A 16551-nucleotide genomic window follows, 5' to 3' on the forward strand; every position below is an offset into this window, starting at 1 on the left:
AAATCAAAACGCTAGATACGCCGGTGCTTTTACGAAAGATCGTTGCTTAAATATTTCGATTTCTCTTTATTCGTAAATATACAGGTATTCATCGTTTCTTCATTATGGAAAAATGTAAAATAGAAAAATGGGCTGGGCCTACAAGCGTCGTCCGGTCGTCCGGTTGCACGCAGCACCATAATATGATATGGTGTGTATAGTATGGTCGGCGAAAACCGTCGAAAAATACACCTGGTTCAACCATGTTTGTTTCCAATGCCCCTTCCCCGTTCCATTTCATTCTATCAGTCCACGGCTATTGTATTGTGATCACTTATCGGTCTATAATAGCTCTTACGTCGCTAGATGTATAAAACGTTGTATATTAATATCTGGTGTATGTTTTAATGTGTGTCTTTTTCCGTTTTATTCTTGGAGATGGAATTATGAAAAAATAGAAAACCTCGCGTTCATACCCGCGCGGTCTTTCCTCACTCACGTTGTCTTCTTTAAGGAGAATGAGCACATTTCGATGAGTATATTACTTTGCTAAAAATAATTAAAAAGGAATGTTTTCATGTGTGTGTTTAGAATCCCTAGCAGCATAACCTGTGGAGAGAGCGCAAGTCTTCATTCTACTCATCACTACTACATCCTCCATCCATCACTCAACATTCTCATAAGTTTCGTTCCTTTCGAAAGCCGCCCGCCCCCCGGCAAGAATTCATACTGGAAATGATTTGAAGAGAACATAAGCTAGACTAAACCTACTGCATAGGCTGAGACAGGAGAGCCAACGGTCGTTGGATTATATATAAGTAGGGATTTGCAAACGGAATAGAAGTGCATACAACGAGGCCACCAGTATGCCCTTTTAAGCGCAAAAGTATAGCGTAAAAAATAGTCTGAAACGCCACTTCTCTCCTGTAATATGGGTCCATGAACTAATGATAAACTGATACAAATTGAATGATATTTACGGATTACGATCACTTAGTGCTATAAACATTAATACCAAAAGTGGCTCAAGTCGGTCAAAGTAGGCTCTCATCCGCTCACCACTTGCTACGATTAAATAATTTAAGAAAGGAAGCAGTAGCGTTGTCTTGCCCAAGCTAACGACAATATTGATGATGCCAAACGCCCATCAGATAGTAACTGAATACAATATTGGTAAAGTTATTCACCGGTAGGCGAATGTCGAGTGTTGCAGAATATAGGAGAAGATAAGCACCCCTAGCTAATGTAAAGGGCTCGCGGTTGCTTCAGAACCAAAAAATCTACACTGTATCTGATATTCTCTGAGTTAACTTTTTACTCGACATTCTCGTTGCGTCCCGAGGCCTGCTTTTGCTTAAGTATCCGATCCCCGCGGGACCTACTTCCTTCAATTATTAAGTTACCGGAATACGGGGTGGGCCATTATTATTGCTTATTGGAAAATAGCGCTCCTTACCGCACACTACGAACTTCGATTGGCGCAAAAACACCAGGGAATATCCATCAAGAAAGCAGCAGTTAAAATACGACCATTGTAGCGTGCGTTATGATGAGCAGCTATCGGCTGCACTGGCTGATGCTCCACCACGCACACTGCGTCGTCCACGCTTCGTCTTCGTTGGCTCCTTCGGAGAATCACGATCGCTGGCACCGGAACCGGTAGAGGTGTGGTAGCTGCTGCCGGCACTAGTCGATGCATCATCTTCATCGTCATCCTCCTCTTCTTCGTCCTCATCTGTATTGCTGTCTTCTTCCTGGATCCGTAGCGGTCGCTTCCGTGTTCGCTGTGAGCGTTGGGGCCGCGATTTAGCCACATTCGTACGACCTCGACCACCATACCCAGCAGCATGGTAATCCTCATCGCCGTCATCCGGATCGCACTTGGCTTCCTTCTTCAGCTCCTTGATGAAGGAAGGCGCCACGGCCACACTGCGGTTACCACCACCCTTCTTCCCCATCATGCGCTGCTGGCAGTGAAAGATGTGCTTCGAGATGGCGCTCTTATTCTTAAACTTGCGTGAACAGAAGTAACACACCACCTCCACACCATCCATCTCGTGCAATCGAGCATGCTTGGAGAAGTTGCTCGGATCTGTGAAAGTCTTGCCACATACATCGCACGTGTAGGGCCGGTAACCGATGTGACGATAGGTATGCGCTCGGTACTGATCTTTACGGGCGAACACTTTGCCGCACACCTCACACGAGATACCCTTGAAACCGGGCTCCTGCTTCAGGTGCATCGTCTTGTGGCGTCGAAGATCATACGATCGCTCGAATTCCTTGCCACAGTATTCGCACACGTGGGGTTTTGGTACCGGCTCGTCGGTATTGTGACGCCGCACATGCTTGTGTAGATCGCCGGACGAAATAAACGCGTAACTGCATTCGACGAACGGACACTTGAAGGGACGGAAACCGGTATGGATGCGTACGTGACGCGTCAAATCGCCCGTTTGCACGAACGAGCGGCCACAGAACTGGCAGGATCGTTTTTTGATGGCCGCATGCACGGTCGACAAGTGCGCCTTGATCGCCGGTTTATCGCTGAACTGTCCACCGCAGATAGTACATTTGTAGTAACAGCCACCTTCCGCCTCCACCACGGTTAACTTGGAAAGCTCGAACGCTGACAGGTGGTTCGGATCGTCGCTCTCTTCCTTGGGATCAGTCAGTGGCTCTATAGACGCAGGCGTAGCAGAGGGAGCAGCTGGAGGAGAAGCAGCAGCAACTTGTTTCTTGCGTGATGCCTTGCGTGCCTTCGATTGTTTGGTGGCCGTTTTCGACGAAGATTTTGCCACTGGCAGAGCGTTATCGTTCGGGCTGATTATGCTGTCTTCCGCCCCTGGATCATCGTTCGGAATGGGTTCTTGCGCTTCAATCTTGGCAGCAGCAGACCCAACGCTGTTACGATTGCGTGTGCCGGACGCTCGAAATTCTTCCTTTATTTTCGATAGTTTCGTTTTGATCGGATCGTTCGGAGGCGGGATTGAAGGTGTATCCTCTTCCAGTGTTGCTATGGGGATTACATCCTCGGTTGGCACGACATTTGGCTTGACAGGTTCACCACCCGATACAGTATGTTTGCGCTTACGCGTTCCATATGACACCGCCGCTCGGAAGTCGTTCTTTTCCTCGGTTTCACTTCGAAGAACTCGTCCCACATGGCATCCGGCATCCGTTGCACCGTTAACTGGCAACATACAGTCATTAATGTGGGTCGGCGGCACTACGTCAAGCACTACACTGTCAATCGATGCGATGGCAGCTATTGTGGTTACTTCTTGCTGTCCATTCGCAACTTCACTTGCAAGCAGGTCCGCAGCGTGGCCATTTTCCTGCACAATTTCATTTTCTCCAAGGCTGTGCACATTCAAAAGATGCTTCTTGTACCAGGGTTCCGTTTTAAATGCCATTTCACAGTGGCTACACCGATAAACTCCTTCATTGGTTTCAGCGGCTTGCAGATCCGTTGCGTCATTCGGTTCCGTTGTTTCCAACGATGGACTTCTCTCGAGTCCACTGTCTTCCTCGACTTTAGTTACCACGCCTGCTAGTCCTGATACGCCAGTGTTTCCTTCGATGTCATGCTCAGTGCTTTCGACTACTGCTTCCAGCTGTTCGGCTTGCTGCACCACCTGCTGCTGCTGCTGCTGCTGTTCAGTGCCTGTCTCAGATGCTTCCATGATGACGCCGATACGTGCGACCTTCTCCTTGCCAGAGGATGTACGGTTACTCGTGATCGTATCACCAGCCGATTCAATGCCACTGTCACACCCGGAAGAAAATGGTTCGGTCGACAGGACGACCGTCGTTGCGTAATGCTGTACGTCATCGTCAGGGGCTCGTGCGGTTGGTGATTTCGGCAAATTCTTCTGGCTAATCTCTGGTTGTAATATTTCTCCTTGAACGCATTCTTTCTCTGTCGGACACGGCGGTTGCGTCAATGTGGTAGGGAGGGGTTCGGAAGTAGCACTAGCGCCACTACTAATAGTGTCCGAGATCATCGTAGTAGGTTCGTCGCTTTCAGTCTTTTTGTTCACCTCAACGGCTAGTTCGGGCATAACACAATCGATAACAGGCGAGGTCGGCGGTAGCTCGCAAACGGTTGCGGTATCGTCGGGAGGAGGCTTGGTGCGCGCTCGTTTACGGTCCTTCTGTGGGCAAAGTGCGACCATCGAGATAAATGTCTTTTCCGGTCGCAACTCATCATTTTCTTCTTCTTTGCCGCGACCACGTAACCCACGTCCAATTTTCTGCTTCTTTGCAGTTCCATTGCACTGCTTTTCAACGTTGCCGGTTGCACTGTCCGCGGACGGAGGATGGTCACTACACACTGCAACGGTATGGTCAGTCTCAGTTGTGGGCTCATTCTGAGAATTTGATTCCTTAAAAGAACTGCTGCTGATCGTCGTTGCTTGTGGAGTAATGGAGATCACCTGGGGTGCCGTAGTCGCAATTTGTGGTGTTTGCACTTTCTTAACCTTAGGTGGACGGCCACGGCCTCGCTTCACGACTGGGGATGGTGTAGCTGAGGACGCAGAAGTAAAAAAAAAAGTTAATTGAAAACCAGAAGATTTTTGGATCTCTTTTGGGATTAACATGAAAATATTTTTTTTCTGTCTCATTGTAACATACGCATAGCAGTAATATTTAATGATATAAAAAATGTATAAGCACAAAAGAAACAAGAAAAAAAAAATCGAACAGGAAGAACAGTGAAATGCGCTCGCTCATAAGTCGCAATAAAATGGAGCAGCATGGTTGCTCACCAGTGCAAATCGAATGACATACGACGTCGACGACAAATGATTCGATTCGTTGTTGCTTGGACAAAGCAACCAATGTGGATTGTGTGGTGCAATCGTGTGTGTGGATGTATGTTACGCACATCCCAACACGCACACACCTTCAAAAATCCATGCGTGACTGGCTACAATGACGACGACGGTGCCGTTGGGCTGAACGTTCGCATGAAACACCATGCAGCTCCATTTTGTTTCTCCCACTCTTGCGCTATCTCACTCTGCCTGCAGGCAGGCACAGGCGGACATTCCTTTCCCCTCTGACAGCACTGCCGGCTCGGCCATCGAGTCGTGTGTCTCCTGTATTGCGAGATTTTAATCCCTCGCGACCGACACCAGTGCTTGTGAGCTTGGAATGCCTAAAGGACACACCAGCGTCAGCGTCAGCGTGTAGAGATACTCTTCGAGCAACTCTGAATATGTTGAGCAATCGCGCATGAAACCAAATGTATCGCAACATTAACAATAAGCATAAAAAAGCAATAACCTACCCGCTACTACTGCTGGCATGGTGCCAGTTGTTGCTGCATCGACGAGACTGGAGATATCCTCTTTGCTGGTGACGGTAGCTAAAGGTTTACCATCTTCCACGCCGGTGACAACCATTCGGTCCACGACTGGGCACGCGGTACCAGCAGTTCCGTTGACATCGTTGTTGGGAACAGCTTCCCGGACAATACTGTTGCTACCGGCGCTAGCGTCATGCAGCGTCGTCGCGCTGATGTTGCTTAACAGCTCCGCCGATCGTTTGTCGGTGTGAATGGTGGTAAAGGTAGTGGTGGAGATGATGGATATCGGTGTTGCTGGACCATGATTATCACGATCAGTATCGGACGAAACGACACCATTTTGAGCCTTCTGCGCTAGTTGTTGCTGCGGTGTGAGTACTGGTTTTGTTTCCGGGAGCGTTGTTTCCGACGACGGTCCGTTAGCTGGCTGCTGGAATGTCGTTTCGCCCTGTGTAACGACGGACTCACTGGCTTCGCATGTCACAGGCTCCGTCACGGGTTCTTGTTTAATAATGACCAACTCTCTGTCCAAAGCCGGATGTTGTGGCGATGCAATACTTCGTGGTGACGGTTGTAGCAGGCCACCACCGTTACCATTGACGACACTGGGTACTATCATCTCCGGTGGATTGTGATTGGCAATGGTTTTCGCCGGTATTGGAGCATGAGCGGCGGCAATCACAGTAACATTGGAAGATGCCGTTTGTTTCATGCCAGCTTGTGCTCTATATTGTGGTTTTGACGGCGGAAGTGGCTGCTGAATCGGTAACTGTACGAGCGGTTGCGGCTGCTGCTGTTTAGCCTTGCTGCGATGACGTTGAAACTCCTGTTGCTGCCTTAGCTGTATTTGTAGTTGTTGTTGAAGTTGTTGTTGCTGCTGCTGCTGCTGCTGCTGTTGTTTTTGAAATTGCTCTAGCTGTTGCTGTTGCAATTGCTGCTGTTGTTTATGAAATTGCTGCTGCTGGGCATGGATCTGTTGATGGACGCTCATCTTAATGTGCTGCTCGATCAGAGAAAGCTGCTGCTTGGCTTGCTGCTGGCGCTGCTGAGAATCGTGCAAGAGCTGCATTTGCTGCAGAATAGTTTGCTGCTTAAGCAATGCCTGTTGCTGGTGGTGCTGTTGCTGTAGATGTTGTTGTTGCTGTTGCTTTTGCATTTGTTGTTCGAGTTGAGTTCGCAACTGCTTCTCCATTTGTTGTTGTACCCGTTGCTGCCGTTGCTGTCGTTTTTGCCGTTGATTTTGTTGCACCTCCTGCTGCTGTTGTTGATGTTGCTGATGTTGCTGATGTTGCTGCTGTTGTTGCTGTTGCTGATGTTGCTGCTGTTGTTGCTGTTGCTGCTGTTGACGATGTTGCTGATGTTGCTGATGTTGCTGCTGTTGCTGATGTTGTTGATGTTGCTGGTGTTGCTGATGTTGCTTTTGTTGTTTCTGTTGCTTCAGAAACATCGGCAGTGGTTGGCTCGTTGCCTTTTCGCCGACTGTTTCAAGTGTCACTATTGCTCTCTCCTCCGCGAATCGGTCCCGGTGTCGTTGGGCCGGGCTAGTGCTATCGGCGGGTAGTAGCGGTGCTCCGGATTTTCCCGCCGTAATAGCGTCTTCAGCTTTACGTTGCCCTCCATTTGCAGAGTTTTCCACAATCTCCACCGGTCCAACGTACAGCGTTTGTACCTCATCATCGTCGAATTGAATGGTGATTTCGCTCAAAAAATCATCGTTGTCTTCACCTTCATCCTGTTGTGGAGTAGTGTGCTTTGCATCAGGAATTGCTGGGGCCACTGCCGGTGGTGGAGGCGCTTGTAACGGAGCGGATGATGCCGCCGACAGCTTCTGCCCATAGTCTGGCGGCAACACGACGGTTGCCGCGGCATGCGCATCGAACATGCGATTTTTCGCCAGCATGTACGATGGGATATGGGCTTGTGGTCCGGCTTGTACGTTTACCATGGCAGAAGCAGCCGCTGCGGCCGCGGCTGTTGCCGCTACCCCGTTGTTGTAGTAATCGTAAGCCATTTTGGTGCGAATGCCGGGGCGTCCGCGTGGTTTCTTTGAAGCTGCGGCAGCCGCAGCAGCCGCCACTGCTGCCGGTGCTTGTGGCGTTCGCCAATTCAGCGTCGCCATGACGGCCACAAGGAATCCCGGCTAATGATTACGTATGGGCTACTCGATGTTTGGATTGTTTGTATATCAACGCGCTCTCTCTCTCTCCAGTTCTCTCTCGTGTTCCACACTATAAATGCATTAGTCACCGGTAACCGGTACGTTTATCAGCGTCGATGGGACAGGGATCGTGATGAGATGATCACCGACGAACGCACATAATGCAGTGGCGTCGTGCGCGAATCGACCCGTGTCTTGAGCGGTTATTTGTTTGTTTACCTCCCTCTCCTGGAGCTTTTCTCACTGTTGCTCCTTCTTTGCACACACACCTTAATCGTTCCACCCACCGTTAGGTGCGTAAGTAGACAAAAAGACGCAAGCCACCCGTTTTTTTCTGATTCTGTTGCAAAACTCAAATCCACAATGCACTGGCGACAGAAGAAAGTGGCTTTGTTTTCGCGGAATGGAACTGCTTCTTCCAGGAACTCGTAAAACCGTGCACTTCGGCGATATCCGTCGAACCGCTCTTCGTCGGGGCTTTTTTTTTTAAATATATTTTATTTTATTGCTCAACCACGATGGCGGCGACAGCGTTTCGGGCTTTTGCACCCTCCCGGCGGTGCTGATGATGCTGATGCAGCCACACACTCTCGTAACACAGCCACCACCACGCACAGCACACACCACCAGCTGCTTTCTTTATTCAGTTCTCTTTCCCACTGCTTTGGTTCTTCCTGCTTGCGTTCCTTTTCCGCTGCTCGGCGCTCGTGTTGATGTTTGTCGTGTTCCTCTTTTCGCGCAGCCCTCCCTATGCGCTTATGCTGGGCGCTCCTTCCTGCCCTACCGCACCAAAGCAGGCGTATACTCCGCCGCACTAAGCGACGCGCTCTAGCGACGGCGACGGCGACGGCAACGACCACGACGTCGTTGGCCTTGTTAGTTAGCTTCTTGCACGCTACCACGAATCCATGCAGCAGCCGCCATCAACCGCGGTTTCTCCATCTTTTCTTTCTCTTCTTTCTCCCCAGCTTTTCGTGCCACTTTTGTAGCCTCTCGTCCCTCGCAGAGAGTCACACAACACACATACACACACACACAAGCGCGCGCGGTCTGTGTGGGTTCACGAACCTTTCTTGTTGCGAGTCAGCGCGTTTTACGTTTTGCGGGTTTTGAGGTTCCAGGAATTTTCACCGAAAACAGCCCGGAATGATTTGCATGTTGCGAGAAGCGATCACAATTCTTTTCACTCGACGGCACGCCGCTTGATCGTCACTAGTGCAAACAGAGCGTAAAAGCGGTCGGAATGTGGTCAATACACTACGCACTCAAGTTCATGGTGCTTCGAAAGGCAGCATAGGGCGGCGACGGCGGCGGCAACGACGGCGACGGCGGCCACAGCAACCTTTCGCCTAGCCAAAGAGAGCGTCCACGTAGATTCGTCGGTGGTTTGTCAAGCGCTTCTAAAACTCAAAACACACAACCCGATACCCGCTCGTTACTGGAATGTGATGCAAAAAGCTAACTAAGTAGTTCTGGGCGAATCAATCGAAACGGAAATGCGTGAAACTAAACTAGGTAGAACCGAAAAAAATGAAACGAGAATAATCGCACTCAGCAGCACACGACGCGCACCCCTCCGCTGCGGCGTCAGACCATTTGTGTGTGTGTGTGCAAATCGTTGTTTGTGCCTCGAAAATCGACGAAAAGCAACAGGTTTGCTTGCGTTTAGACGGGCGTATTCAGAAGTTAAGTCCTTCTTTCTCTCTCGCTCTTTCTTTTGTGCGAGAGCGAGATGGAGTCAAAGTGCTCGAAGGTTTAAGCTATTGCAGCGGTACACTCCTCTCCTCGGGCCCACAAACTCCACTGCTCGAAGTACTGTTTCTCGCTCTTTCTCTCGTGTGAGAGCGAGAGGCAAACAGCGACACTGGCGCCCTCTACAGGCTTAATGCTCGAAGCTAAGCGATTGCTTTGTTTGATTTGGCCGTTTTTTCCACGGTTTTTTTTGGAGCCCAGCGGAAGAAGCGATCACACTTTATCTGGATGACCCTCGAGATATATGCGTCTGGCCTGACCGCTTAGTGGCCTCTTAAACATCAAACAGCCACATCGCATACCTACATTACGCTTGGGTGCAAAACACGAACATTTTCAATGTAGATAAAATTGTGTTCAACATATTGAACATGAAATCGTTAATGCAATTTATTCATCAAATTAAAAACTGTACTTGCTAGTGGTTTTTCATCAGTTACAAATAGCCTTATTACACATTAAGTACTCTTTGGACAACCTTAATGGATTTGCACTGGCACCTCGCAAAGATGCTAGTATTCTAGGATCAAGGATCATTTCTTCGGCATTCATTTCAACTTTACATGTTATCCCATAGCCCATTCAACATTCCATTTCTGTACACCAATTTAGAATAAAACGTATGATTGATCAGATAGAACCGTTGCGAAAATTTAAAATAGACAGCTCTCTATTCTGCGGCCGGTTCCATCTTGATGATGGAAAGGCCATTTAGGAACTCATCATCTTCATCCTCCCCGGTCGGCTCGTAATGTAGCTTACTGTCGTTTCTACTGCTTGCAAATGGAGAAGAGGTTGACGGAAATGTGAGCATTCGTGGCTCGTCGTACGGTCGCGTTGATTGGCCGGATGTTGCTGCTGCTGGACGGAAGCTGCTTTTATCGTTCAGCAATAGCCGATGTGACTGCGGCGGTTCAGCGGATCTGCTGTTGCTGCTAAACGACTGGCCCGACTGATGCTCCTTCATCTTGTGCTCCTCGAATTGCGCTCGATCGATGAACACCTGGGTGCACTCGCTGCATCGAATGAGCTGCACCTGACCACCCGTTTCGGGTACCGGTGGTTCTTCCGGTTGCCGATGGCTTTTCAGGTGACTATTCAAGTGCATCAGCTCGAGGAACTTGGCCGAACAGATGCGACATTTGAAAATAATCGAACCGTGTGCCCCGGGCAACACGCTTTGGGACGAGTGTATCAGCTGATGGCGCATCAAAGTTCCACGGTACCCGAACCGGTAATGGCACACCTTGCAGCCATACTGCTTCGCTGGGTCGTGGTGTTTACGCTTATGCATCGTCAAGTAACAGTTGTGGGTGAACGATTTATTGCAGAGATCGCAAACGAATGGAGAATCCGCGGCGGAACCCTTCCGATCAGTCAGTGAATCGTCGTCCATTTCCTCGAGCTCTTGGGGAACTGAAACGATAAGAAGGACATTTGTGATAAAGATTAGATATTGAATCCTATCCAGCGATTGCTTCATTAACATGAACAGCATACGATGTTATTTTCTAGCATGATAAGAGTCTGTCAGCAGTTCACGTAATCGATGCAGCAAACCTGATTGCAACCAACCAACACTAATACATATGAAGCTAGATCACATAACATTTCCATGACTTTTCATTCCAACGTTTTTCCACTATTAATCGGCGGTCGGCTATCGTTGCTAGCGATGCCGATACAGTTGTCTGAGGAAGTCGAAGGCCAGATATCAAACCGTAGTGTCTGAATGGCAACGATAAGCAATAAGTGTAAAAAGTCTGAATCGGAAAGAAGCAGCGAAGGTCTGGTTCTATTTGAGCAAAAACAAAGTACCAGAATACGAAGCTAAAAACGCCACGGTCATGATAGAAGCGTTTTCCTATTTAACGTGGAACGAAAAGAGAGCGTTCCACGTAAAAGAATAAATAAAAAGCCGAAGCTTGGGTGCCAGAACATTTACGGAATAAATAAAAGAAATGCATGATAGAAACCTGCTTGAAAAGTGGTGGAACCCACTACGCTACAGAAAACAAGAAACACGAAATGTTATTTTAGGTGTACATTGAAATGGGTGCAAACTGTAAAGTAAACTAATCCCGGGGCGAAAGGAACTCACACACATACTGTATAAGAGCTAAAAGTTATTCTTAAATTAAACTGCTGAATTGATTAAAGTTCCTTCTAGTGTTCGTTTGCGAGTCAAAAACCTCATCAAAGAGAAGGCAAACAGCAGAGGCGTTATTCAATTAATCGTAACAAAGCATATAAAAGTATTTTTTTTTATAGACAGCGACGGACAAGCCGTATGTGGAAATGAAATTTACGTGGCGCATTCATTTACCATGTTGTAACAACTTTCCACACTGCACCATCCATTACATACAATCTTATGCAAAAAGATTGGCTAGAAACGACCTGGTCATTGCCTGGCCTCAGTCAACAACGATTCGCTACACGAGAGTAAAATGAGAGAGAAAAAAATCAATACAAGAATAAACAACTGGCAAGCCCTGCGGCGAGAGTTTGCGCTTGAAAAGTAAGAAAATCGAAACAGCACCAACCACCGGCCGAAGTAAGCAAGTTAAAGTTGAACGGCATGCTATTAGGGGCCGCTGCTGTTTGTAAAAATGAAAATTTGAAAAAGAAATACAAAAGATAGATCCTAAAATCTATGCCTCTCTTCAGTGAAACGCGACGCGATGGCATATAAAACAAACGCGCTACGATTTCCCCCGCGGGGTTTTCCTGCTGACGAACGACGATGATGGCAATTAAATGACGAAAAACATCATCGACAATTCAGTTTATCGTCACAGGGTCCCTCCCGACCAACTAGAGTGGTCCAAAATTATCGATCTAAATGAATTAAAAGCAAATAACCCAGCCGGAAGCTATCTATTAGAATGGGAATAAGAGGAGGTGTAACAAGAGAGTGATATAACATAGAAGACAAGATGAAAAGGGCTTAATGGTGAATGCAAACACATGAAACATAAAGGTCCAACAGAGCACACTGAAGAGAGGATATTCGTTCTTTGCTTCTTCGCACAAAAGCAAGATAAGAACTGGGTAGTGAGAGAAGAGAGAAAGAACGTTCTAAAAACGAAGGCGAAGAAGAAGAAAGCAGGAAGATTACGAAAGAAAGTGGTTACAAAACTCCGATTCGAGGCAAAAAAGACCGCACGAGAGTTGCTACAATTCAAACACAGAGAGAACGAGAACGAGAGAGTGAAACATGGTCAACGCTGAGTAGTGTGTACGGTGCGCACATAACCGTTGTTCAGGGTGTGCACATACACACCGATCACAGGCAACAGCCAGAAACGACCTAAGGGTTGTCTGTACCCGGGGTACAAACCCCGTGCGCCATTATTTAAAGACGGGAGGAAAAAAAAAGATAAGGCCAAAGTGATGCCCCCACGCCCGCCACACGCAGCTCAAGCAAGATCCGCCGTGTAGCACCCATATTAGATAGCAAATCGAAGTTAACTGCTCTGGGAAACTAGGTTGCTGCGCTAGACGATGCGAGATATTTCCCCGTTTGATATCAGCCACAACTATGGTATCGGTCTACTGCTTTGCAGTGGAAGCGATAATACGACCGAACAAATGATAAAATAGAAAACATAATATAGTGACGTGGTAGCGCCACCTTTCGCTGCTACACCATTCATCATGAATTTCGCTGTTTAACTAAATATAAGATTTTTGTTTTCCAGATGATACGATTGAAGCATCTGTTTGCTACTGTAGGAACGCTATTTTCAATGGAAAAAGATGTTAAATAATGCAACAAATTAACGCACAGTGGCGCGATTGAAGGAAAAAAAGTTGAGAAAAACAAAGCCGCCCAAGGTGAAGCAAGAAAACACCAAGAACAAATACATAGCAGCGGCGACAGCAACAGCAGCAAACACACATGGGAGCAAAATATCAGATAACAAGCAATTCCAAAGGTGACCTGTTCTACACCACCCATCGACGTTTTCGATTGCAAAAGGGAGAATACGTATTAATGTTAGTGAATGGTTAGTTGAAGAATGGATCTAAAAAAAGCGCTTTGCTAGGTGCTGGATGATGATGGTCCACGTTTCAATAGTAGAAAAACAGTAAAACTGACTGCTCGTCAGTTTTTCAATATACGCCACTCGAAGCCAGCTACCAGCGGTGCTTCGGTGTGTGTAGGGTGAATTCTAAGAGAGCGCCACAATCAATTATGAGAGATATGGTATAAAATAATGCTTCAAAACTGTCGGTCATACAGCAGTTGCGAATGGGAATGACAAGTCCCTCACATCGGGTAACGGAGAGAGAGTGAATGAGAGCGATGGACATATGGTAAAAGAGTGCAACGAGATGATTTTACAAGAATACTGCTAGCGCCAAGGCCTACTTAATTTTGCTACGAAATAAAACTACTAGCGGCATCACTTACATCCTGTGAAGCTATCGTCCTCTTCATCGTCTGGCTTGATGTAATCACCGTTCAGCAGCTTCCTGCGTTGAGCAGCGGGTGGGTGGTCACCCCCATTGGAAGTCGTTTCCGTTGACACGATGTCCACTTTGAGCTTTCGGTGTTGTCTCTTCTGGTGCTTCTTGAGCTGCTCGCGCTCCTCAAACTCCTGCTCGCACATGCTGCACACGTATACGATGTCCGTCGTCACCGGTGGTTTCTTCTTTTCCACGGGCGTAGAGCTAGAACTAATCGACAGTCGCATGGCCGTTTTTCGGAAACTACTGTTGAAGCTGTTGTTGTGAACATTGTTGGAGGCCGAAGATGTGGCCGATAATGCTGCTGGCGCCGCCACCGCCGTTCCCGGCACGGTATTTGCTGTTTGCTGTGGCCCCGCATCCCCGGTCGGTGCATCCTTGACAACCGGGACCAACCCGAGCGCGAACGGTTCCAGCACGGAGCTAGAGGGTTCTAGTAGCTCCGGTGACAGCGGAGGCAACGGAGGCCCCACATTGTTCATTGCCATCTGGTGTTGCAGCTCTTGCTTTACCATGCGCTCCAGATCGAGACGCTTCTCTTTCTCCTTCTCGGCCGCCAACAGTTCGTGCATCTTCATGTGCGTGTTGAGGACACTTTCGCGCGCGAACGAGCTCTTGCAGATGATGCAGGCGTAATCGGTCCGCTCGCGCCCCTCCTCGTCTCCACGCGACCCATCCTTGCCATGCACCCGTCGCTGGTGTACGGTCAGAGCCCTTTTGCCCGGAAACTGCTCTTCGCACTGATCGCACCCGAACATCGTACCATCGCCATCCAGCGCCTGTTCCCGGTGCACCTTGGCGTGCTGGGTGAGCTGGGATTTGCTGGCGAACCGGTACAGACAGGTCTCGCACTTGAACGGACGATTGTGCACGGCGTGAACACTCTTATGGCGCTTGAAGCGAACCGCGGTGCTGAATTTCTTGCCACAAATCGGACATGCGAACGTCTTTTCGCCGGTATCGTTGTCATGTTCCTCGATAGCATCCTCCTGCTTCACCTGGCCAACATCGTGCGCCAGTGCCTTGTGGCGTGTCAGCCGATGCAGACTGGTCAGCGTACAAAAGCATACGTCACACTTGAAAGGTTTGGCCGGATTGTGTTTAGTGGCGATGTGCATCCGGCACTGGCTTTTGTACAGGAAGGTTGCCTTGCATAGGCCGCAGAAATGCGTTCCGGCAGACTCGTCGAACTCGTAGTGCTCTTCCATGAACGATTCCATCGGATCGGGAACGCTTTCCTTGGTCTCTTCGAGCAGATTACCCAGACTGTCGAGCGTACCGCTCAGCAATCCGACCGTGTCACTCGTATCGACCATCGGTTCGTGCAATTCCACCATCACGGACTGCTGGTGATGGTATAGCTGCTCCTCGTCCGTTCCATCCGTGCTTCGACCCTCCTGCTTCACATTGGCCACCGTAACAATCCGTGGCCGCATATGGGTAGCAGCGTTTTTAAACAAATCGTTCGCGCCTTGTGGACCACCTCCCCGCAGCTGTGCATCACTGGCCAGAGACGTCTCGTACAGATCGTACGCCGATAGCAGCTTCCAGTGGCAGTTCCGACAGATTTGCTCCGGCAGCCCGTTCAATGAACCGCGCTGGTTAAGGGGCAAACACAGGGTCAGTAGCATATGTAGCAGCGTCTTCTCGGCGTACTCCGGCACTGGCCGATGGATGGACACCATCGTTCCCGCGGAACCGCTCGCCAAACATATTCGGCAGCAAGATTTCATGGCTGCCTTCGCCAACAGCGGCCGCTCTGCGATGGTTTCCTCTGCAGGTTGTTCCGCGGGGGCTGCTGGCGATGGTTGTGCTGTGGGCGACGATTCTCCAATCACTTCCGCCATCCCGCTGCTCACACTAGCACAATAACGATGGCGCACGGAAACGGAAAAGCGCGCGCGAGCGCTCCGGGTCTTCGGGAACCACTTTTGCTCGTCTTCGGCAAACCAGAAAAAGCCACCAGCAGTTAGGCTACACCACTAGCAGTGATAAAAAACCAAAATAAAAAACTTCACTTAATGTAAGAACAAATCAAAGGTGGCCATGAAGTTGGCGAATACGGAACTCGTCGTTGCTTGGGTTTCGTTGCTCGTCGTCCTCGTTCGTTGTTTGCGAATAAGGAAAAATGGGAAAAGTCGCTTTATTTCAACACTTTTCTTCTAAGCGCACACTGAGTGCATCGTTGGCGGCAAAATATCGAAATCACAAACTGCACAAAATCATCAAAAAAACATAAATTATTGTTCCACACATTCCCCTCATGAGGGTTTTTACAAACAAACCCCCAATCGTAGTCGGTGGAGCACAAGAAAATCAGGAAATATGCGAATTTATCAATATTATGCGCCGATATTTCATCTTCCATCACTGTAGCTAAATTTGCTGCATAGGCACCCGTATGCCAAAAATCGCTCGCCGTCGCGCTAAAGCTGAGTTGATTCTGAAGCACGCTTGAGGTTGTGGCTGGAAAATTTGCATCTTCAGTGATTCCTGAACACTTTTTTTCGATATTTTCCGTGCCAATTAAACACCTCAGGCTGGCGATCTTTTCGATCATTTTGATACAGAAATGTTTCAAAAAAACATGAAAAGCTGCTCGACAATTTAATGGCGTGACTTAAAATCGAGCAGCTGTTTGCTGCCGAGGCGCAAGCATTTCGAAGAGCGAAAATCCGAGGAAAAGTGCAAGCGAGCGGCGGCGGCGACTCTTTTGGTGTGGCAAAAAAGAAAAACAGAACCGCGAGACGAGGTGTGCATCGTTCGAAAAGTGCACCTGGGAACGGCCATGATCGCAACGGAACAGGGCAGCGGTGTGGCCAGCAGCATCATCGACTTCCCAGCGGCAGCATCCCCGTTGCAGTAGGCGAGC

General features: G+C 48.6%; 1 protein-coding gene across 1 annotated transcript; it reads right to left on the reverse strand.

Annotated features, from left to right (window-relative positions):
• Positions 1-9: 9 nt before the first annotated feature.
• LOC125953278 (uncharacterized) lies at positions 10-15779 on the reverse strand. Its single transcript, XM_049682735.1, has 4 exons — positions 13624-15779; positions 9886-10619; positions 5276-7433; positions 10-4510 (listed from the first exon to the last, which is right to left on the reverse strand). Exons 1-4 carry the CDS (start codon positions 15524-15526, stop codon positions 1524-1526), a joined length of 7782 nt encoding a protein of 2593 aa, XP_049538692.1. The 5' UTR covers positions 15527-15779; the 3' UTR covers positions 10-1523.
• Between the last annotated feature and the right edge of the window lie 772 nt (positions 15780-16551).

The sequence above is a fragment of the Anopheles darlingi genome, chromosome 3, assembly GCF_943734745.1.
Source record: "Anopheles darlingi chromosome 3, idAnoDarlMG_H_01, whole genome shotgun sequence".
NCBI classification, from domain to species: Eukaryota; Metazoa; Arthropoda; class Insecta; order Diptera; family Culicidae; genus Anopheles; species Anopheles darlingi.